Source organism: Endocarpon pusillum, assembly GCF_000464535.1.
Source record: "Endocarpon pusillum Z07020 unplaced genomic scaffold scaffold6867, whole genome shotgun sequence".
NCBI lineage: Eukaryota > Fungi > Ascomycota > Eurotiomycetes > Verrucariales > Verrucariaceae > Endocarpon > Endocarpon pusillum.
Genome location: NW_006916615.1, coordinates 79,123 through 101,704, shown reverse-complemented (window position 1 = coordinate 101,704; position 22,582 = coordinate 79,123). Strand labels below are relative to the sequence as shown.

The 22,582-nt window shown below is 49.5% G+C and overlaps 10 protein-coding genes across 10 annotated transcripts; 3 read left to right on the top strand and 7 right to left on the bottom strand.

The window, feature by feature from the left end:
• Positions 1–96: 96 nt before the first annotated feature.
• Positions 97–438, top strand: EPUS_07266 (uncharacterized protein; the record flags this gene model as incomplete). The annotated part of the gene is made up of 1 exon (XM_007807418.1): positions 97–438. One exon carries the CDS (start codon positions 97–99, stop codon positions 436–438), a length of 342 nt encoding a protein of 113 aa, XP_007805609.1.
• A 476-nt stretch (positions 439–914) lies between these two features.
• On the bottom strand, positions 915–1,601 carry EPUS_07265 (uncharacterized protein; the record flags this gene model as incomplete). Its single annotated transcript, XM_007807417.1, has 3 exons — positions 915–1,078; positions 1,130–1,321; positions 1,379–1,601. 3 exons carry the CDS (start codon positions 1,599–1,601, stop codon positions 915–917), a joined length of 579 nt encoding a protein of 192 aa, XP_007805608.1.
• Positions 1,602–3,724: 2,123 nt separating this feature from the next.
• Positions 3,725–5,546, bottom strand: EPUS_07264 (uncharacterized protein; the record flags this gene model as incomplete). Its single annotated transcript, XM_007807416.1, has 6 exons — positions 3,725–3,963; positions 4,029–4,143; positions 4,735–4,930; positions 5,006–5,096; positions 5,190–5,299; positions 5,359–5,546. The coding sequence occupies 6 exons, from the start codon at positions 5,544–5,546 to the stop codon at positions 3,725–3,727; spliced, it is 939 nt and encodes a 312-aa protein (XP_007805607.1).
• Positions 5,547–8,138: 2,592 nt separating this feature from the next.
• On the bottom strand, positions 8,139–9,302 carry EPUS_07263 (uncharacterized protein; the record flags this gene model as incomplete). The annotated part of the gene is made up of 1 exon (XM_007807415.1): positions 8,139–9,302. The coding sequence occupies one exon, from the start codon at positions 9,300–9,302 to the stop codon at positions 8,139–8,141; it is 1,164 nt and encodes a 387-aa protein (XP_007805606.1).
• Positions 9,303–10,208: 906 nt separating this feature from the next.
• EPUS_07262 (uncharacterized protein) lies at positions 10,209–11,369 on the bottom strand (the record flags this gene model as incomplete). Its single annotated transcript, XM_007807414.1, has 3 exons — positions 10,209–10,975; positions 11,056–11,122; positions 11,175–11,369. The coding sequence occupies 3 exons, from the start codon at positions 11,367–11,369 to the stop codon at positions 10,209–10,211; spliced, it is 1,029 nt and encodes a 342-aa protein (XP_007805605.1).
• A 1,838-nt stretch (positions 11,370–13,207) lies between these two features.
• On the top strand, positions 13,208–15,554 carry EPUS_07261 (uncharacterized protein; the record flags this gene model as incomplete). Its single annotated transcript, XM_007807413.1, has 3 exons — positions 13,208–14,127; positions 14,177–14,878; positions 14,939–15,554. The coding sequence occupies 3 exons, from the start codon at positions 13,208–13,210 to the stop codon at positions 15,552–15,554; spliced, it is 2,238 nt and encodes a 745-aa protein (XP_007805604.1).
• Positions 15,555–16,993: 1,439 nt separating this feature from the next.
• Positions 16,994–18,313, bottom strand: EPUS_07260 (uncharacterized protein; the record flags this gene model as incomplete). The annotated part of the gene is made up of 2 exons (XM_007807412.1): positions 16,994–17,117; positions 17,172–18,313. The coding sequence occupies 2 exons, from the start codon at positions 18,311–18,313 to the stop codon at positions 16,994–16,996; spliced, it is 1,266 nt and encodes a 421-aa protein (XP_007805603.1).
• A 359-nt stretch (positions 18,314–18,672) lies between these two features.
• Positions 18,673–19,689, bottom strand: EPUS_07259 (uncharacterized protein; the record flags this gene model as incomplete). The annotated part of the gene is made up of 1 exon (XM_007807411.1): positions 18,673–19,689. One exon carries the CDS (start codon positions 19,687–19,689, stop codon positions 18,673–18,675), a length of 1,017 nt encoding a protein of 338 aa, XP_007805602.1.
• Positions 19,690–20,634: 945 nt separating this feature from the next.
• Positions 20,635–20,937, bottom strand: EPUS_07258 (uncharacterized protein; the record flags this gene model as incomplete). The annotated part of the gene is made up of 1 exon (XM_007807410.1): positions 20,635–20,937. The coding sequence occupies one exon, from the start codon at positions 20,935–20,937 to the stop codon at positions 20,635–20,637; it is 303 nt and encodes a 100-aa protein (XP_007805601.1).
• A 158-nt stretch (positions 20,938–21,095) lies between these two features.
• EPUS_07257 (uncharacterized protein) lies at positions 21,096–22,287 on the top strand (the record flags this gene model as incomplete). The annotated part of the gene is made up of 3 exons (XM_007807409.1): positions 21,096–21,331; positions 21,385–21,684; positions 21,741–22,287. The coding sequence occupies 3 exons, from the start codon at positions 21,096–21,098 to the stop codon at positions 22,285–22,287; spliced, it is 1,083 nt and encodes a 360-aa protein (XP_007805600.1).
• Between the last annotated feature and the right edge of the window lie 295 nt (positions 22,288–22,582).

Sequence of the window (22,582 nt, the reverse complement as noted above, 5' to 3'; positions counted from 1 at the left end):
CTTGTGATTGGTCTTGAGGTAGAAAGCAAGAAGGCGTATAAGATCGCAGCTTGGCGACCAGATTTTATACGATCCCAGAATCAAGACACAGTGAGGATGAGAGCTGCTGTTGAACAAGATGTGATAAGAGACAATGATGGCAATCTCGAGTCTAGATCTCTGACTTTTCAACTCCGAGACTTTGCAAACAATCTCGCAACCACTTTTCCTGATGCCAACTTGAATGAAGTGATCACCCTTCATTACGGTGATCTGGCCAATTATCTCGCTCGAGCTGAGAAATTCCAGGCTCAAAAACAACGTCCAAATCTGGACAACATGGGAATTTTGGAACCGTCTCCACCGGCAGAAGAACTCACAGCTGAAGATGAGAAGAAGTTTCACGATCTCGAGAATCAATCATCTGCTCGTTCAGAGGCCTTAGATCCGGATCATTAAGATCCAGAGACAGTACTCGGTACGGCTCATGATCAACGAGTGGTTGATTCATGTCATGGAGCTCTTCCTTTTCGACAAAGAGCATCTCTCCCGGCGTTCTTTTCTTCAGGACCTTTCAATCTTGAAGCACGTCTAGATTAGCCATAGCTTAGCTGGGTGGCTGAAGAATATTGTGTGAGGAGCTGGGTGCTGCGTGATGAGCGGGTACTGAGTCACAGGGATCAGAAAGATCAAGCAAGGAAACTGTGGCGGAAGCACAATAGAAGGCTGTTGAAGATCAGTGGCATGAGTGTATGTAGCTACTCTAGAGGATAGCTACTGAGAAGAAGTATTTACAGATAGTGCCAAGGCTGCTAGCTATCGGCTAGGCAACAGCGGTAGCGACTGTGCCGTAACAGAAACTTCACCGACTTGTGTCTGAGATGCAGTCTTACCCGTAGGCTTTTCTATGGAAGAGTGTCCTTGCCTAGGAGCTGCTATGTTTGTGTGGTTCGATCAGCCGTTCCTTCAGAAACAGCTTGCTTGAGCACGTGAAGCGCCGCTGTGGTCATCTGCTCGGCGAGTTTTATCTCATCAACCCGCTTGATAGTCATTGATTTTCTTCCGAAATCGAAAGCAAGCGATGCAAGACAGGCTGTGTCTGTCGGTCTAGTCAGAAACAAACGGCGCAGCAAGGTGTATGTCAGCTTACCTGTATTTTGGTCAATTTTAGCTGTGCCTGTGGTACCTTCTGCTTGTTTAACCTCATCGGAGGCAACTTTTGGGGCAGAAGAATGTGGGACACCTGTTTTTGTTGATTTGGGAGATTCTGCATCGGAGCACGGACGACTAGTAGAGTCCATCACGAGGCTGGGTGAAATCACGGCACCATAATGTAGCTGTGCTCGACGAATAGGGTCGTTACAATCTTAAAGAAGACTGCGTGATTTTGATAGCTCACGTCGACTGTAGTAAAGAGTCCCAAGAAATAATCGGCGGGATTCGGGATCACGATAGATCTCATCGCCATGTTGCTTTGAGATGTCCAAGATATCGCGCATTTTCTGCTTACCATCTCGCACAAGCTCAGATGCTAATTCCCTTCTGATAGGGACCTCAGCTCGGAGATAGTCAAGGTAGGCGCCCGAAGGCTGAGCCGGCACCGCCGGATCTGCGTGGGCCATGCTGCTTGAGAAATGAAGATGTCAGTGGAAGACCAGGGTTGTAGTAGAAGATCGAAAATCATAGTAAACTTACTTTCAGGTCGAAGCAAGATACTTCTTGAGGAGCTGAGCCATGAAAAAGGTTGTAGAGTCGAGTCGCTGTTTTCTGGATGATGATGTTTCAAAAGAAAACAGGGTGTTCAGTAGAGCAAAGATAAGACCCTTCTGCTTATAGCGCCACGCTGGTGAAAGAAATGTCAGCGGTTGGTGAGCGAAATTCGCTGAGCTCAGCTTACCTCTGAAGAACGCCGCCGATCAAGTAGAAGGGCTACAGCTTGTCGCGGTCTTTGCAAAGCCGCAACAACAAGTACGTCGAAGGTTGGCCGGAAACAAGTTTATCAAGATGAAGAACAAGTGTGCGGTGGAAAAAAAAGGTTGTGAGTGCACGCAGTGCTATTAAATAAAAGTAGAGTGTGAATGGCTAATGCCAAGACATCTCCAGGCACCTCTACACCGTAGAACACACGAGGAATCTTGCTAAAGTTGTGCTCAACATGCTGCACCCATAACTGGCAGAACCAGTCCTGCCGCTTGGAGTGATATTTACAAGTACAAAGATCGCCCATCACACACTCTCTTTCTGTCTGTGACATTTCTGCTTTCACGCAAGTAGGCGTGCCCATGGAGATAGTAAATGATGGAGGAGAAGCAACCTTCTGTAGCAATCAACAGTGGTAAGCGCGTCTGAGTCCAACACCTACCTCGCCACGGGATTTTGTGGCTCAGGTTCAGTACTTGTCATCGTAGTCTTGTTCAGGACCAAAAGGGGTTATTAGTTGGAGGTGATGTAGTGTCCTGAGTCTGGCATATTAGGCGGGTATTGCCTCTATTAAATAAGTGCACTGGTCTGGGCAAAGAACCCATTCCTTCACAGCGGTGTTTACTCCGTACTACGGTAGGAGGCATAAGTGTTGTTAGCTTCAAGCTAGGAATTCGGTATTTTACACAGCTTTAACGAATTTGTACTTCACTGGAACGACGTTAGTCTATATATTTCTCAGAAAGAGCCAATCATTATGATTATGGAGGGGTCAGGACTTTACAGCAGCTCCGGAGGACGCCAGACCCTTGTATCAGAAACTAGCTATCACTGGCGTACGCTAACAATACTTATGCCACTTACCGCAGTACTTACTTAACAACAGTGGCTTTCCGGCTTATAGTACGTGTGTGTTTCCCTCCCTACGCCGCTCTACGTAATGTTCATTCTTAGGAATTATAAAATGGCTCTCCGCTACATATAGGGACTATCGAGGAAATGAAAAAGAGGGTGGAAAAAGCGAATAAACACCCGCAGAACAGCCGTAGGCCACTGGGAATCAAAGGATGTAAGCACCGCAAGTTGCAAAGGGAAAGTTTGCCGTGCAGGTCTGGGAAAAGAGCACGCACCGCTACAAATAAACTAGTTACGGAGATTGCACACAGCTTCTCCGTCGAGCGGCAGATACTCGGGAAGCTTGGAGACCATCTAAAGATTGTAAAGTTTGCTCACCTTCAAAACGCCATGATAGCGGGCTTATCATGCTGACCGTTATTCCTAGATATCTGGGATACCAAGACATCATTGGCATCTAGCAAGGATTGCTCCTTGATGAAGCAAGCCACGGAAGTATATTAATGAGAAGAACGCTTCAATGGACATTCCTCTACGCAGGAAATGGTGTTGGCAAATAGCTGAATCTATCGTGTACCTTCTCGAAAATGGCATTATACACTCAGATCTGCAGCCCGAGGATTTTCTCGTTCACGTAACTACCAAAATATCTCCCGACCTCTGGCTCTGCGACTTTGGTGGTTCAACATGGGAAGAGCTGGAACGAAATGGAACATCTCCCTCATGATCGGACCTCAGCTCCCGGCCAAAGGCGTCGACCTGTGCTGCATTGGCGAAGACAGAGCTCAAGAAGAACGGCGGCATAAAATTCGAACAGACACTTTAAGACCGGTTGTCGCCACGGCAAGGTCAATTCCTGGATGCACACTCGGATTCGATAAGCGTGTCAGGAGGTCCGCCCTTCAGGGCAGAGAGGTTAATCGTGTGCGGGGACCGCCATCACCAGAGCCAGGCAGATATCGATTTCCCATCAATTACGGCATACCCTCGAGTCCATGTAGATGGAGGCCATCCAATTGCCTCTTTCATTTCGTCGACGACTGACTGTTAGACCATCCTGAAGACGGAGACGGAAGGCCGTCGCATCCGGGTGGCCATCCTGTTCTCTTCGGAGTTCCTCAGGCCTGGATGTTCTTGGTTCGGCTTCCTCGGTCATCATGAGGCCCTCGGCTCTCATTCGTGCTTCCAGACCCGGATTGTCACGAGGGGCTGTGTCGGTTGAGCTGTGGCAAGAATTAGTGCTTGTCGACCGGTTCCGGGGGAAGTGGGTGTACGTCCCAGGTTTGGTGGGATGCCGGCCCCACCCGTGTTCCTCTCTTCGTTGTCATCCTGCGGTGGAGCGTCAGCGGCCCGAGCGAGGCCCTGCAACTCGCCAAAGTTGACCGTGTCCTGTATCGTACGGTCCAGGCGAATCATTAGCACGCGAGGAAATTACAACGGGAAATTAAGAGACATAGGCCGGCTTGTCGAATCTTGCACCCATCACTTCCACCACGAACGGACGCTTGAAGAGGTCGGAAGGCGAGCCAGCCAATCTTAGTCTATGGTCACGCTGAGTTCGGGCGTGCACATGTGGCTAAGGCCTGCCTCACCAGCAGCTAGACTGAGCATGAGATATCTAGAAATGATTGAAAGACCAGAGGACTATGTCGGTGTCTTTTCTCCGTTGGGCAAGGCTTAACATCTGGATAGTTGAACAATGAAAATCATTAGACTAACAAGCGATTGTATTCCTATTAGGCCCCATTTGGGGATCAATGAAAAAAGATCAGACACAAAGCTAATTCCTAAGTAACTGCTCACTGCCACGGAGAGAGGTGCGAACCCTTGATAATATGAATGGTTGCAACTGGTGGCCCCCTTCCAAAACCAATGACACTCCTTAGAAGTGAGTCAATGATGGCCCTGCTCGACTTCCGGCATCATTTCATATTTGGCCGAAACGGTACAGTTTCGTATTGGAGATCCTTAGAGTCCCACGTTTATCGTGAGAGAGATCTGGTCATTCTTGGTCCGTGGAGGCAAGTTGTCACTGACGGTATCACGGCTCAAAAGTTCAAGCACCCACTGCTGATTCTCTCTCCCGCTCCTTGAGTAGGTAACGATTGGCGTGTTGTTGTTTGGGTTACCGTAACTCAGGTCAAGGACGTCGTTTGGGCTAGCAGCGCTATGAAAGCTATTGCTAGCAGTAAGTCTTGTGCTCCAATGCACCGAAGAAATATTTAGTAAATGAAGGGGTGAGGGAACGTACATTACAGCACCGCCGGTTCCTAGCTCTTCGATTGTCCACTGCTGAGAAAGATTGTTTGTGTCAAGTGGCTGAGCTGTAGTTTGTTTATTCCCTACAGACTACGTTAGCCACAATATAGAGATACCAAAGAGAGAAGGAGGACAAGTTATTCTGATATGTAGAATTGTATTTTCACAACACTTACATCCATTCGAAGTTATAGCACCACGGGTACCGTTGTTTAGGATGGCCCATGTATTAGCCCCAGAATTAATAGAGGTAATTATCCACTTCTGGTTGTTGGTGTTAGGGTCCCTGACAATTTGGTTAGGCATCTTCTTGTAATGGCTCGACAAACTGAATCATAAAAATACGTTTGCCAGCCAACGATGTTAGTTTGTCCTTGAAACAAATCAACACTGGTGCGACCCTGAACATTCGTAATTCGGTATGTCCCTGGGCCTTCCCAACCTGCCACTACGAATGGCGGATTCTCGCAGGGAGCAGCGTTGATGCCTGCGATCAGGATTGCGGCTGACAGTAAAGACTGGAGGATATGCATCTCGATTGAATTGCGTTTGAAAGACCGAAAGTCTGAAAGTGAAGGATGAGGGACACTTAAAGATGAGTAGAATGGTGGTAAGATCTCCTCAGAATGTCAGTATGGACACGAGTCTTTATAGATTTTCAATCCACAAGTCTCTCATTCCTATTCCTTCTATACGTTTAGTAAGAGAAGTGGGGAGGTAAGACATGCTTTTCAGCCTTTCGTAAATAGAGTATAGTTTGGAAGTGGTGCCACCTACTCTAGATTATACAGCTCACATATACGATCTGTAGGCTTGTTGTCTTCATGTAGTGAGCACCAGAGTCACAATGCCTGATGTTGCAGAGACCACTGCATGATTCTTGTGCTGTGTTCCAATCAATACATTGCCGACTGATGAAACAAGGGTCAGGTCCCAAACTCGAAATGAAGCGTCCTGCATCGGCAGCTAATGAACGATTTCGTTCAGTAGATGACGGAAAATCTTTGATCGATACTAGTTGTAGGTACATTATGTTTGCAAGACGAACAACACCGAGTACAAAGGGACGACGCCACGACCTAAATGTCGTGATATTCTAACAAATTGCGTGGCAGTAAGTATTAGAGGTCTGGATGATCAATTATCGAGGACGATAGGGAATCAGGAAGGGCCAAGATCAGACAAGGTAGGTGTCCATCAGACATGGATAATCCTGTGCTGTGCTCCTCGTCAAGGTCACCTCATATTTCGTCATTCGATCGGCGATTTGATCGGTAAAGATGGGGTCGAAACGCACTTCTTTTTGCAGACACCTTTAGCCAATGAGGCTTCATGAAGCTATAGCCGCGCAGGCCGTACGTTCCTCTTCCCCTCTTGTTTTCTATAATGAAATGATGGAACAAAAACTTTTCTGCTTGAGCATCCTGGCACCCTTGTTTTGGCCTTCCAAAGAGTATCAAATCTGAATACGAGGGCTTGAATGCAATGGCTGGGAATATGCGTGCTCAGTCATGGGCTTCTCGTGTTTGTAAAGGGAACAGGAGAATTGCTCTCGATAGTCTAGAGATGCAGTATCATCGGCAATGTACCGATACCTATCGTAGGACTAGTGTGAATCACAATGTATCTTGTGCTTGCCAGGTGTGTCATTTGTATCCGACCACACAGCCGCATAATGGACTTTTCCAGCCAGCCGCAGGGACAACGTCTGGCTGCTCTCGAGCGGGGTCACGGACCGCATTCCGCCCGTGATGGGATTCAGCTGTTGCATTGCATACTCCAACCATACCACGTTGGTCGAGCTCATCATTGCCCCGCAATATAGTGCTAATCTTGAGTGCATTTTTAATCGTCGATTCGGCTCTTTGGGCGTGGAGTTTCAGATTGTGCCTTGTACTTAGAGACAATACAGAGTCAGAGCCTGAAGGGTCGAGCCGTTGCTAGTCTTTTTACAAACACTCTGGCGAGCTGATGACCTCAAGTATGGTGTAGCATCTGCTGCCTTTACTGAAATTTCCCATCAAGCCACAGACAAGCAGACTCAAATTGGGAGCTGATTACTGAACAGAAGAGCTTCCGCTCTTCGGATACCGTGTAACATGGCGCTCAGTTCTCGACATAACTTGCTCGTCATCCATTGAATGTAGAAAGTCGGGTTGGGTTTAAGTGGGTTTCACCGCGGTAACTTAGTGCGCTCCGTGCCGACGATCTTGGGAGCGGGAGTAGACAAGATTGCGTTTTCGGCTCCGACCTTCCACATAACTGCGCGCATGCGCTTCGAAGTGTACGTACGTAGTACTACGTATGTGTTCCCTCGTCGGAGCGGGAGTTAGTGGAGCAGAACCATCTTGCCATTGGCTGCATCTTACCCCGGTGGCACACTGCGTTATTGCACTGCTACCAATATCTATCCGGCTCTGTACCTGGCGGTAGAATGCCTTCCCAAAGGCTGATTAGGTTGGGCCACTGTAGTGAGCCTGGAGGCGATGAAGAGGGAGGGTTGCACATTTGACATCAATCCTGCCCAAGAGCCTCCTTGGGTAACAGGCTAGTTTAACTTGGGGACCAAAGACCAGACCGTATTGTCGAAGCTTGAGTACATTAGTTCGTGTAGCCAGGGCATAGCTGAAGGATGTGATAGCCACCTCGGAGATGTTTACGAATTTTGCCTTGAAAGGGTGCTATCGCCCAAAGACAAGGGACATGAGAAGACGCAGTACGAGGGTCAATCAAGGCGGCTGGCGCTGGTCTGATTTCGCGCAGCTTCACCAAAGCTGGAAGTGGCGAGACGGTGGATGAAGGCGGTGACATATCAAGTAAAACCTCGCCACCAAGAAGTTTTATGATGGTGCCTCGACCATGACAAGCGCTCAGACAAAGACTCAACTTCCCCTCGGAACCCATTACGGTACCGAAGTATTTCTCTAAGACATGTCATACTCAAAGTAAAGAATTTGGGAGTCTTTGCGCTGCCTGATACGGATGCAAGTGCATGCCTTTGAGATCAGACCACTAATCAACAATTCTATGTCTATCCTTCTTCCCCCGGTACCTTACCAGCCCAATAACAGCCAAAAAGTGCATGCGTCAGGTGCGCCAATGCTGCATATACCCCATTCTCTGCTTCATTTGACTTGCTGTTTATGCATATCTATAGCGTCTTCCTCCCCATCACCTTCAGTAAAGACATCGTTGTCATCCGTAAATTCGTCTCTATAGTCATGCCGGGTTGGGCTAGACTCCTCCTCGAAGAAGTCAACCCCATCATCGGGTTGCGCGAGGACTGTAGCAGCAGCTTGTGTTTCAGGATCGTCCATAAACTCAGCTGGTGGGTGTCCGGTATGAGTAACCGCATCCCGTACATTGGCATCCTCCTCTGCTTCAAGTTGCCGAGCACGAGCCATGGTCCGTTGATAGATATAATATCCAGTGAATGCGCCAACCAGACCGCCCACAACTATGCTGGTCCAATTGAGTGCCTTCGCCCCAGCACTCATTTGTCCTCCGCTTTCCCCAATTGCGGCCAATCGACTTCCAATGAAGACGTGAATAAGTAATTTTGGAGAGACGATGGCAGTGGCCAGTGCATACATCAACGGATGAACGGTAGGAACGGTTGAGATTGCGCCATTCGATAATGAATATGGAAGCGGGCAAAGTCGTATCATGCAAAGCAGTTTAAGACCATCGTGCTTCATGGTCAAAGTCAATGCCGCAAACCGTTTATCATTAGCGACAAGGCGCTGGACATATCTTTGCAACACAAATCTTGATACTAGGAAGGAGCAAGTAGAGCCAATGATTGTGGCAGATGCGAGAATCAGCCACCCTTCACCAACACCGTAGACAAAGCCAGCTAAGGTTGCGCAGGTCGAATAGCCAATTATAGGTGGGAACGCCGCGATGAACGTGAGGCACCAAAGGATGATCCAGCCGCCTGTGGTCTTTTTCCAAGAAACAGCATAAGGTTTCAGAAATCCGAAGATCTTCTCGTTGTAGACGAAGAAAAGTATTACCAGGATTAGGGTGATAAGATTTGCCGCTACCACCAAACCTCGTTGAAGCGGTGATAACTTTTCATAGATCCTGACACCCCGCCGGTGGAATTTCTGGGCATTATTGATCAAACGGTCGCGATAGGAGAGGGAGGACTGGCTGCGGCCTTGCGCTCCATTAGATTGACTGCGGCGAGAATTCCATGGGGGTCTAGGGAAATTTGGGGAGGACGTGCGGGTGGGCGAGATAGGAAGCGACAGAGCGCGTGCTGTTGAGCCATAATCCGCTGCCATCTCAGCTCACAGCCAGGAGAGGGAGGTGTGATATGCTATCGGCTTGAAGTCGTCGAGGACGGAGGGCTTTCGGATTCTCGGTAGGAGGCCTGCCTAAGGTGTTGCCATATTGAAACTTGGGGAGCTTGATAGAGGCTGACTTAACAGCGACTTTCCGTCATGATGGCTGTTCTTTGCGGCGCAAAAAGGTGTTGCTGGATACTTGCACATACTACATAGTATGTCGTCAAACAGCCCCCAATCTCATGAATAATAATGGATCAGGCTGTTGCAGCACAGCCTGCGCCCCTTCCGCGTCATCCGATCTCCACGTACCTACGGCCTTGGCACACCAAGGAACCAAAGAGGTACTTGTAAGTTCCGAGCTTGTGGACCACGTCAGTAATTGACGATCACGGGAATTCCTTCATATAAAGTCACTATTTACAATTTCATGCTTCTTCTGACAGCCATAACTAGTCTTCTTGACGTCTCATACCTCCTGTAGTTGGAATAAAATTTGACCCATATTTGGATCTTGCTCTTTGTTCGTCTTTTCTACGTCAGACCGAGGCTGTTCTAATAGCTAAAATATCATCTATCTCAGTAAGCCTTGACATATCTTTGCTCAATCAACAAACACCTCAACCACCTCAGCCTTTCTGACACGATTTTCAGGAGGATTGCATTATTTGCTGACCCGAGTAGTCGGCCACCGCACATCCTGCTAAGTATTGAATCTTGCAATCTGGAAACCTGTTAAAGGAGCATCGTTCGTGCCGAAGGTGTTTCTCAACTAATTATCCTTTGCTTTGGAAGAGGGAACCACCACGTTTGAGAAACATCCAACATGAGCAGGAACACTTCTGGTCCAGGTTGAGAAGTTGGAATGGTTTGCTGTTTTGGGCGGGGTCGATGGGAAACATCTTACACTCCATCCAGATCATCAAAAAGATCCACTCCCCAACCCTTTGATGGATTGTTAAATCTTGCCTGTCTGTCTTGCCCGGCAACCATCTCCATCTCCGCATCGCTGAATCGCACATATTGACTCGCAAAGTTCTCGATAATCCTCCCTTCATGGACACTTTTGGGGATGACGACCGTACCTCTTTGGATGCCCCAGGCAAGAATCGCCTGTGCAGCCGTCACGTTCTTCTCCTTGGCTAATTCCACCCAAAAGGGATCCTCCAGTATGGGTGCTAATTTGTTCTTGGAGTCATAGATGGGATTGACATTGGCCAGTGGCGAATAAGCGATTATCTGCATCCCGTTTCTGTGGTGGAAGTCTACGAAATCTTGCTGTTGAAGGTAGGGATGAGTCTCGAACTCGTGAGCTGTGGGACAGATCTCGCATTTACTTAGCAGATCATCAACATCGTGTTTGGCAAAATTGGAGACGCCGATGTGCTTTGTGAGGCCGGCTCGGACGAGATCCTCCATAGCTCGCCAGGTGTTCAGGATGGACGTATCCTTGTCGAGGACGCTGCCAGATTTCTCGGGGTTGAAAGCAACTGGCCAGTGCATGAGGTAAAGATCCAGGTAAGGTACGTCGAGCTGGGAGAGCGTCTTTTCCAAGGCCGGCCGTACATCACTGGGTCGATGTGCAGAGTTCCAGAGTTTGGATGTTATCCAAAAAGAAGAGCGAGGAAGATTGGACAAGGAAATGCCCTTGCCGACATATTCTTCATTGTCTGTGGACGCGGACATCAGCCGTGAACCATTCATTCTCATCAATTGTGTGTGTGGATTATGATCTGGCATGTCTACATACTGTAAGCGGCAGCCGAGTCAAGATGATGATACCCGGCATTGAGCGCGGACTCCACCGCTTGTGTTGCCTACATGACTAGTTATCAAAGACTAGCAAATGAGTGGGATGGTAGATGTTACATTTGAGCCCTTGGAAAGCCATAGTCCAAGGCCTACAGGTGGTATATACGTCAACGCAGGAGGTGATAGCGAAGAGTCCGGACTGTCGGCACTATGCTGCTTCAGCACAGCTTGTTTCGAGTAGACGAGCAGAGGGTTCGAAAATATAGAGATGAAAATTGCCAGAATTGTGTATCTAAGTGCTAGCATCGCCATTGTAATGAAATCAAAACGCCGAAGTCGGCTTGGGTGATCTTAAGATTGTTTCAAGAGGAGATTACAAGTTTTGCTCTTCCAATGCGATCAAGAATAGTTCAATCTTCTACTAGATACAAATTGATGATCTATCCTGCATATTGATGCGCACTCTTGATGACGTTGAGATTGGCATGCGGCGATGCGCTTCAAATTGGCTGCATCCGCCGATGCTGTGCTCCACACCACCTCACTCCTAACTAACTAGCCTGCATACACCTTGATCTGACGGCAACACTCAGTCGTGTCTACGACTTAAGAATCCAAAAGACTCTGAAGACAACAATCCGTAACATACATCTTGCTTAGAAAACCAGGAACTAGATCCGGCTCGCAAGGGCAGCTTCACATCCTAAAGTTCCATCTGAAGCGGGAACAACTGATATCAGGGCAGCATCCAAGCTGCCAGCACATCTATGGACCCGCCTCTTTCTTTTTCTATTGGCAAGTAAACGGCAGTACATATAGTAGCCTATAGTAGCTCCACGATGCAACTCAGGAACGGGCTGGGCAAGCTGTATCTACTCCTAGATGTGGGCACAACAGATTGCTTGAATTTGTGTAGCTAGAGCATTGAGAATGGCTAGAAGCTCATCAGGGCATACTGTCTCCCCCATCGCACCGTCAGCCGCCAGCGTCCATTCTCCTGAAGTCCGAGAATTTCGATGAATCAGTTCCCACTGATGTAACCACCTTCATAGCGAGCTTTCATCTTGCCTAGCGTCTGTTTGCTTAGCTGAGCGGAAGGAAGATGGACGTGAGAGCCTTCTTCGTGGCCTGGTAGGGTACACAATCCCTAGCAATCCTTCCACGGCCGCATCTGGATAACAAAAGAACATTGTGTACCGGGAACACAAAAGCCGAGAGCAGAACTATGAATAGCAAAAGGGTACAGGCTGTGTATGAGTATGATCCTGCGGCTACATTTGGAGCTGCCTAGACAGAGCCTCAAGCAAGACCAATGGGGCGGACTCCCAGGATCTCAGAGAAATATGGAGTTGCCTCGATACCATTTATGACATTACGAATGAATGAATCGGCATCATCTTCTATTGGCTTGAAGCAGGTTGGGGTCCGTGCAAGGCTCATAAACTTACGGAGTATTGCTGGTTTTCTCTATGAAACGGAACGGAAAGGTAGGCTGAGTAAACATTTCTTCGGATGCTTCGATAGCGGCCAAATATATCTAAGTAGATCTGCAAAGGTATGGGGAGCACAAAGATAAATATTACGTAGAGAATCATCATCATCTTGTCGCGACGGTTGTGTCAAGAAGCTGGAAGCAGTCGGAGGTAAGAATACTTACTTATTGTACTTATTGGCCTCTAGCCAAAGCTGGCGTAGAGTACCATGTTACCATTCCTCCTCTTCGTCAGCTTGCACCACCCACCATCGTTGCTAAGTTCATATTCTCCGTACAGATATAACCTGTTAGACAACTCGCACATCACCGCCTCGTTCACGAAATCTGCGATCCATGAGACCTGGTAGAAAGCTGGTACCTGTCCAACCATAAGCTGAACTCGGTGTTCACTTTGCGCCTCCACCGTTGAACGTTCTGGAAGATAGTGTTGTATGTCAACTACAAGTCAACATGTAATAGCTTACGGAACACTTCTCAATGCGAAATCCTCTGCTCAAAACACACAGTTACCGTGACGACTGCCAGTTGCAGGTTGCGGCGCATGCGACCTCCAAGCTGAGCCTCGCCCGCTTTTCGCTCCATTCCCCTTTTGATTCCCTCTACGATACCTCACTGAGCCGATGAAGCCCCGGTAGGGCTTCAGATGTTATGAAATATGATTACGGACGAGATCTACGAATTATGTCACCCTGTCCTTGAAGATGCGGAGCTGGAGGAGGAAGACAAGGTTGAGAAGCTGGAGGTGTTGCTCCAAAAGCAGACTGCACTCCGTGGGTCTGCTCTGGAAAACACAATCCTCGATGCTCTTTGGAGGCACCGGAACGCAGCCAATCCAGGTTCAGGAGAAGCACCATCAAGACACACGGTCATCAGAAAGTCTTCACCCGCCCCATGGCAAATGCCTCGAGCTGGTACCCCTCTTGCATCGCCACCTATATCTAGTAGCCCTGCTGCTCCTTCTGGCTTCCCCACAAGACCGAGCTTCTCGCGACAGAAGTCAACAGCGCCATCCCCATTTGCTTCTCCACGACCCTCGCCACGGCTTGCTTTCGCGCAGCCCATTCCCCATAGCCCGAACCTTAATGCTTACGAGTTTTCCGATTCTAGTCCAGCACCTGATATATATGGAGATTATGGAAGTGATAACGTCGATTGGCTGGTCGCAGATGATACGGCAAGTAATGCTTCGTCGACTGGAACAGGCCAGCTGAGCGCTGCAGCACCAGAATGGCTTCCGCAGCCGGACATGAGCCCATATGATATACTAAGGTCAGTCCTAGGCGACAGAAAGACGAATGAGGAGATCGAAGATGCCTTAGAGAAGAATTCATATGATCTAGGCGCCACCATAGCACAGCTTTCCGATGGGGATATCATCGACCAGCAGGTCAATTCTGACACAAATCAACACAACGGCGCTGTTCTGGTTGGCAAGTCCATGAATATTGAGCAAGTGCGCCCGGTCACGCCGAATACTGGCAAAAGCCCTATCGTCTGCAAGTACTGGTTGGCATCAGGCTCATGTCTGCGTGCTGATTGTCGGTTTGCACATGATGCCACGAATCACGTCTGCAAGTAAGCTTGGGTGGTTGCCATTCGGAATTTCACAATTGACATTTTGTAGGTATTGGCTGGCAGGGAACTGTCTGGCTGGTGACTCATGTCAATTCTCCCACGATCCATCAGCCCTGATGAGTACACTCAGTGTCACGGACAGTTCCAGCCTTTACGGTACATCACCACAAATCTATCATCTGCAAGACCAGTACGATCAATTCCCAGCCCTGCAAAGTGGAAATCGGTCAAGCAGTTCATCAAGTTTCACCATACCTGCAAATGGCCAATTCCCCACGTTTACGCCACTGAGCCAACAGCGTTCACGTAGTGGATACCAACACAACAACTCTCGTCCGCAGTCCAGACCAACGTCTCGCCACCAACATAGACCAGAAGCCCCGTCGTCTGCACCATCGGTAGACGACCCAGAAGCATTCCCCACCCTCGCATCCCTCAACTCCAAACGTGCTTCAAAGCATCATGGACAGCGTTCACGCCACGGGCACAATAACTACAACGAGAAAGAAGTTCCAGGCTCATTGGCCGACGTTGTCCGGATGTCACCCTCACCAGTGCCCAGCCAGCGTAAGCTAGAAGCCATGAAAAGAGTCCGTTCCACAGCATCGTCCGAGTCAGCAGCAGCCCAGAAAATTCCCCAACCGCAGCACATCCCCTGGCTTGAAACCGGTGCCCGTGCCAACCAGCAGTACCTGAAATACCGCCAAGAAGCCATCAAGCATGGAAGCGTTCGGAACAAATTCCTACAGAGGTAAGAACCGCCTTCTTCACCATCCCCCAAAAACACTTGCAAGCTGATGACAAGATGCAGCGCAGCACAAGCCTGGAACCGCAACGATGCCCGCGCCGCCAAAGCCCTCTCCCTCCGCGGCCAAGCCGAAAACGACGCCATGCGCAAAGCCCACCGCGAAGCCGCGAAAGCGCTATATGAAGAACGAAACCAACACCTCAGTACCACAAACAACAGTAATAATGATGACGAAGAATTTTACATCGACCTCCACGGTCTCCATCCCGAAGAAGCGGTCGAGTATCTCGAAAACGTGCTTGTGTCGCACTCCCAACGCGGTGGCGGAAGAGGAGGTGGCGGGAGTGGAGAGGCGAGGAGTAGGATCGTCTACGCCATCACTGGTACAGGCCATCATAGTAAGAATGGGAAGGACAAAGTGGGTAAGGCGGTCAGGAACTGGTTGAATGAGCTGGGTTACACGTTTCGCGAGTTTAGCGTTCCGGGGGAGAGGGGCGGGTATGTGGGTGGCGTGTTGGGCATTGAGAGTACGAGTGGTGGCAGGAGGACGTCTGCTACTGCTACGGGAAATGGTGAGGGTGGTGGTGGGAAGGATGAAGGTAGCAGCAGTACTGGTGGGCCAGTGGCCATGGTGGGTGGTAAGATACAGGTCCTGAAGCGGGAGGAGATTCCTAGCTGAAAGTCAAAGAGGGAGACGAGGGAATCCGATGCCTGTCATTCCACCCCACTCGATAACAGTTTCATAAAGAGAAGGGAACTCTCCCGAACCCAGAAAAATCCATTTATATATCGTTCCCCCCTTTCCCTTCTTCTTCCTCATCAGTCTACCCAGCATGCAAATCCCCTTCAACGATCTCCACGAAACATGACTCTTCTACTTTCCACAAAGGCAAACATTCCCACCATACCATACCACCAGAGTGGTGTTTTAATAACTCGTCGTCCTTTGTATTACTGCGTGCGAGTCGCCCCCCCCGCCTTTTAGGGAATCTGGAAGAGCACCCAATTTCCCCCGGTGGTAGTGTGGATTATCCGGGAGATACCAGTAGTAGTAGTAATGAGTGGGACGGTACTAGTAGCTTGGTGCGGGCAAGCCAAAGAAGCAGAGGGGGATATTCCACTAATTAATATAACTAGCATTGCGGTCGACTCCTCAGCACCGCAAAGAAGCAAAGAGACTCAAGACCGGTAGTACTAGTTTTAACATATTACTCCGTTTCTCAGGAACTTTCATGGGGGCCCTACAACCATCATGCCCATGGGATTCTGTGTCCCTTATTCTCATTGCCGCAGTGCAGAAGGATCTCGGTCCTCTGGTTGGAACAAAGATTACAATTCTGCCTCCTTGATATATGCCTTTCGCGCTTATTGAGAGGGAGATTGGTTGGTAAAGCTCTCGAGTCCCACGCACGAGAGAGAGAAGGAAGTCTTTGGAGGTCATCGCACTCGTTCTCCCTGTTACCGTTATGCCTGCTGGGTGAGTGTGAGCGTGAATGTTTCGTGTTGCCTCGAAGGCGTTGCAAGTACCATACCGGCAAACATCAGGGCTAGGGAATTCAACATCGTAGAGACTTTTGCGACGATGTGAACAATGATCGCGGCGGCATCACAACAGCTGATCAGAGCTTGCCGCCACAGGATGTCTCAGGCATACACGGGAGCACCAAAATGGGTGTGGCGCCCTCCTAAGAGTCTGATCTGGTCGCGAGTGCTACTGAATTTGATCAAGTTTCTGATTCTCTTGCTTTCTGAACGACTTCATGACTGTATCGGCTCGGCCCCAGACTTCAAGAACAACACCCAGCACAGTGAGTTAACCCAGCCGCCGCCTTCACGCACAAGGCACCTCAAAGCGAGGGCCAAACCATTTTCGACATGGTCATTCTCCCGATATACCAGGGATGGTTGGCTTTATGTCCGAAATCTCGGCGTCTGATGTTGTCATGAAATCCACCCAATAGGAAGTTCGCTGATGGTGCTAAGATAACGGTGTCGCCAAAATACCCGACTTCTCAAATCCGAAGATCTAGGCCCTTTCCATCTTTTTTGTCCCTATGCCAAGATCTTCATGTTCTACACCGCCATTCTCATCATCATAAATCATCATAACTCTCACTCTCATTTCGCATGATTTACGAGCTCGGCGTAAATATCGTCAGGTATTTTTTGGACAACAAATAGCGTAAGTTTGATAATCTGCTCCGCTTCAAGTGGTGGGAAGGAACGGAGGACTTTCGTAGGGCTGTTAGGTACAAATCAGCCTCAAAATCGGCAGCAAAAACATAGGACAACATACCTAGGGCTTGCAAGCAGAGTATCCTTCAATAGCAAGAGCTGTGCGACAATGCATAAGATATTCAGGTGAGGACCATAGGCAAAGAGAAAGTCCCAAAGGTGCAATACCTCTGGTAGTGGTGGAGTACAAGCACAAAAAGTCAGGACGCTGGGGAAGGCATAGATCTCTGCAGGCATCTTCTTGTTCTGCAAAAACTGTGCGAGAGTAGGATTGACAAGTGCTAGACATTTGTCAACCAACGCAAGACCCTTATGCACGCCTTCCATAGCACCTCGAATGTAGCCTGGACATTCCCGAGTGAGGAACGCATGAAAGAGGGAAAATGCTTCGGTTTCGGATCGAGCAGCATAGAGGAATGGAGCGGAGAGGACATTCATGCCTTGAACGTATACAGCAGAAGTATTGGCAGCAGGTTGCCCTGACGCAGTAGGGGGCGAATCTGAGCTGATTCTTTTGGCGTCGTGCAGTTTCCAAGCTGTTGCATTTAGGACGCGAGTAATGCTTGCGTCAGTAACACGGCGTTTGAACAAGGTGTCGGTCGCTAATGTTCGAAAGGTATCGTCGTTGATCTTCTGATATGCTGGAGATTGGCCTCGATGAACCAGAGTAAGGTACTCATCTGTCTGTAGTGGGCCTACGTTTAGAAGCGCAAGCCATAAGTAGCATCGGTAATCCGACATGCCGTCTTTTCCAGCTTCCACCCGAGAAGACAAGATGTGGTATCGTAGATCACTCAGCCCCTGCTCGATGTTACCGCCAGGAGGCCCATCTCTCATGAGTATCTCCAGACTTGATTTTCGACCGTGGGTTGCAGAAGCTGGCCATCTCCGGGTGGAGCTCGGTTTCTTGAAGGCCATTGGTGCGTCACTATTTGCTCTGGTGCGGCCTAGACCAAGCGAAACATTCTGCATGGATGGCTGTAGATGTTCCCTTGACTCTCGAGTTGTCAAGCCATGTTGCTGCTGTTGTAATTGCTGCTGCTGGCGTTGCTGTGTGATCAACGACGGAGAGTTTGATGAGAGTTGTTGATGGGATTGAAGTCGGCGTATGGTCCGAGTGGTTTGAGGAGAGGCCGGTGCGGCGATGGAGGAGGTATCGTAGGCGCCACCTCGCGTGGTCATTTTGAGGGGTGAGAGTGCCATTACGATGGTGTTTGCAGTCCTTGCAGTCCTTGCAACCTTGCCATCAACAAGAATGCAGCTGGGTTTTCGAAAGATGGTGGGAGGCCCCCCCGCAACGCGCCTGACGCGGGATCGAATCTTGGCAGGGGCACCGAGTTGGCAGTTTATTTACGTAGTACGGCTATGCAGTAATATGCTGTGGATACTAGCCCTGGTAGATGTTGTGCATGCTCACGTGGGGAGACTTGAATCGGTAGGGATTTGGGAGGCTAGAAACATGCTTAACGTACACATTTCGGCTCAGCCGAGATAGAAAACTTCATGGTTGTCTCATGCTTCATGCAACAAATCAAACGCTGAAAAACACCCCCACGGTATCATCATCGCAAAGGCCCACTTCTCCTTGCCCCATAGTTCCCCAAAATACCACCTCCACGATCTGAACTGGCAGCTGTCTCGTCTTCGTAGAAACTCGACACATTCGAAAGCTCATCCACGCTTCTTCGATCGACCTGGCGAGAAGTCCTCTCCCGAGCCGACATATCCGATACTTCATCCAGCCCACGTGTCCCAAATGTTGCCCTGGAATCAGTCGCTAGCCTTGCAATCCTCATATTCTCCTCAGAAAGCTCTTGTATACTAGTTCTTTGTTGAGATGCATCCGCTATGTTACCAAACGAGTCGTTCCCAATCGAGTAACGGCTGACCGCTTGTCCGATACTAGGGTCCAATCCACGTACGACCTGGAAAGAGTCTGGCCGTTTAAACGCATAATCTGGGACTTGACTGACGTTGACCACCGGTAACGGTTTTTCTGCTGCTGGTCCAAGGTCGAAATTCATGATTTCTGATGCCTTGGAAGCCCCTGTCTCTAATGAAGAATGTGTAAAATCGTGCTTTTTGGATTCAATTCTCGTGTCAGGACACGCTCTCGTGCTTGTTTGCGAAGCAGTTCGAGACTTTCTGCGTTGTCTATCATGGCGGGTAAGAAAGAAATACAAAGCAATGGGTGCCGCCAAGGCGACCACAACAATTGGAACAACGATAGCTGGTATAAGGTTGAGTGGGATGCCCTGGGCTGGCGGCGATGATGTTTGCGCTGGTGGAGACGTTTGGACAGAAGAAGGGGATGAGGTGCTTGTGGAGGAAGAGAAGGTGGTAGATGGCTGAGGAGCAGAAATGAATGCTGGGGTTGGCCCAGGTATCACCGCTGTCGTCGTTACCTCCTGTGATGTTGTGCTTCGCACTCCAGCGCCATCTGAATATGTGCTCAGGCTGGTGAACGTGATGGTTGTGGTATATCCTGAGCCGAAGGCGCCTTCGGTGCCTGTGGGAGGATAGATTTTGCCCGGCATCGAATTCGACCCTCCGTCTTGTCGCTTTCTACCTCGACGCATCGTTACGAATTATCGAGGGCCGATGTCCGGGTGGTCCGTGTTGTAAGGGAGTGTAAATGTTTCCTGAGGATAATTGATGTATGTTGAGGTCGACCGACCCCCAATTGCTGGTAGATCCACCGATGTTAAGATAGTCTTCCCAACTTCAGAGCATTCAACATCTTAAAGCAGCAACGACCTCGATGCGTTCTTTTCGTAGGCTTGTGTAAATCAGAAGAAAGGGAAATAGAAACCAAAAACGGGAGAAGTCAAGCGTGAAAAATGTTGCAAGGTGGGACTGAAGGACAAGGCGCAGTCTTCGGCCCCAGTCTGTATACCCGGCTGCATTATATGGTGCGTGCTAAGGTAAAGCAAAGTTAGTGTGCACTAGCCAATGGGACATTCTGACCGACTTTTATTTTTGTCAGACAAAGCAGGGTGCATGTTTCACGTCTTTCTGGGCTCGAAGACAGTTCGGAAGGGCGCTGTCATACTCATACTCATACGAGTCCGTGTCACTTAGCAGACATAAAGCAGCTGCTTTGTGAACCTAACAAAAGCATAACAACGATGCTGCACCACAAAGACAGCTAGACTGACTTGAGAAGGCTCAGCATGCTGTTGTAGAGCACTGGAAATAGCTGCACACGGGAGAGGATCATCACGACAACGATAAAATGTTGGTGTAATGGCTGCCAACGACAGCAGATCCGAAGCCGCGGGAAGCCCAAGGCTCGGAGGCTTAGCTGGAGGGGCAGAGAAGAGTAGCAGAAACACTGGGACACTTTTGCTCCAAGTGTCTTGCTGGATTAGTCTCAATCTCTTTGCCCCTGTGCTTTGGAGCTGTCATGTTTCACCATTAGGGGGCAAAATGGATCAGCGGAGTTACAGAGTACTACGTAGTTAATGGCACGATAAGTCAGATGACACTAAGCCGTACATCCTAACCACATGGGGGCTCTCCACTTACCTCTTCTGATTGGGCACCTGCAGCCCGTAGCATGGACGCTTCTGCTGCTTTATCACACCAGTCTCTCCGCTAAATGGTTGGAGTTCCAGTTGGCCACCCCAATCGTGGGCGGCTCGACTTCTGGGCCGGCGGCTGTCTCTGGCCTGTTCCTTACTCTCATTGGTGCTGTTCCGTGTGGTGCCGCTTCCTTTGCGCTGATCTGCTGGGGAAGCAAGCTTCGAGATGTGTGGTGGGAGATTCCTTTCCAGCACCTCTTCAACACCTTGAATCTGTGTCCACATTCTCGACGAGAGCGCCATATTTCTTTGCGACGCTGCGCGGTCGCGACTCACTGACTGCGAAAAGTTTTTCGAAGGGTTGGCCTACCATCAATATCAGTCTGGACTGGTCAGGAACGGCTTCTGCCACGACCTCGGAGACATCCAGCAATATATCTCGCATCCCATAACGACCAGATATGTTCATCTCATTGAGATATCGTCCAAACAAATGGCCATTCTGGGCTCTGGTGGCCATTGAATTTCCTCTCACTGTCGCCCTCCTCGCTCTCTTCGGCATTGCAGCTCCGAATCTATACCGCACCAAATTATGGGCAGATGGTGCTGCCAATGGCTTCAATTCAAGCCCAACAACAGGACTATACGCAGCAGCGAATTATAGACCATATACTACGCCGAAAGTGTGGGGTCAATTGTGCGTCTCGAACGTCACACCTTCTTCATATGGCCACTGCTCACGTACTCTAGCATCACAAATTTCAACCTCGTCATCTCAGTCTTCTCCATGTTCCTGATGCTCGCTAAATCCGCCATGTATATTCTCAAAGTCTTTCCACCTCTTCTCTCGGTCCTCTGCCACGCCGCCCTCGTGGCCCTCTATGCAGTCTCGATAGCCTATCAAGCCGGCTCGGATATGAGTGATCCAAGGCGACCCCAACGAGGCGCTCCATGGTACATCTCCAGACCTTGCTCCGTCGCACACGACCAAAAACTCGTTGGATACTGCCAACAAGCAAAAGGAGCATTTGCATGTACCGTCATGATATTGTACGTTCTCACACTCCCCTCCACCATCCAGAGATACCCAGCTGACAACTTTCCAGCGTGGTATTCACCGCCCAACTCGCGCTCGCAATATTCTCCCTCTTCCCCTCCCCCTCCCACCGTGCCTCCCGGGAAGCAAAACGCCTAGCTCGCGAATCTCGCTGGGCCCATCTCGACTCTCCGACCCTTGAGTCTAAAGTCCCGGCCGTGTCCCTCAACGAAATTGCAAACGCGGCACAAGCCTCCAGCACGAATTACTCAACAGCCGCATCAGGGGCCCTTAACCCTATGACACCAAGAACGCTGGCATTCAACCGTCTAGGCGGCACAAAAGACCTTCCACTTAGGAATCACTTTGGTAAGGCCAAGGCCAAGGACGGAGGGGCTGCGCCCAAGAGTCCAATTTTCTCATCCAGATTTGCATTGAGAAGTCCGACTTTCCCCGGGAGTCCACTGAGTTCGGGCTTTGCTCATGCGGAGAGGAAGGCGGACGAGGAGACGGCCGCTGGGGCTGCGGGACCGAGTGGGAGTGATGCGGCGGCAGCGGCGTCAGCAGGCATGTATTTCCCGCCGCCCCCTAAGGTGGCGGTGAAAGGTGCGAGGTGAACGTCTGCAAGTTGCTTAACATGCATGGTTGGTGCGGGGTCTATGTACCTGATTTAGCGGAGAGTAGTATGATATCTGATGGTGCGTATTGATTCATTGATCAAGTTGGGAAATGTCACATATCTTCGAATACTGAGATAATTCTAGAAACCATCATTTATGGCAAATGAATAGTATGTGACAAGACGCATTGCGTGCTCTGATGCTCAGCCAGGACATAAAATATGCACTAAATGCTGGCGAGAGCTTGCTGTTACCACAATACCAACCTGAGCAATGTAGTGTCTGGCCCTGC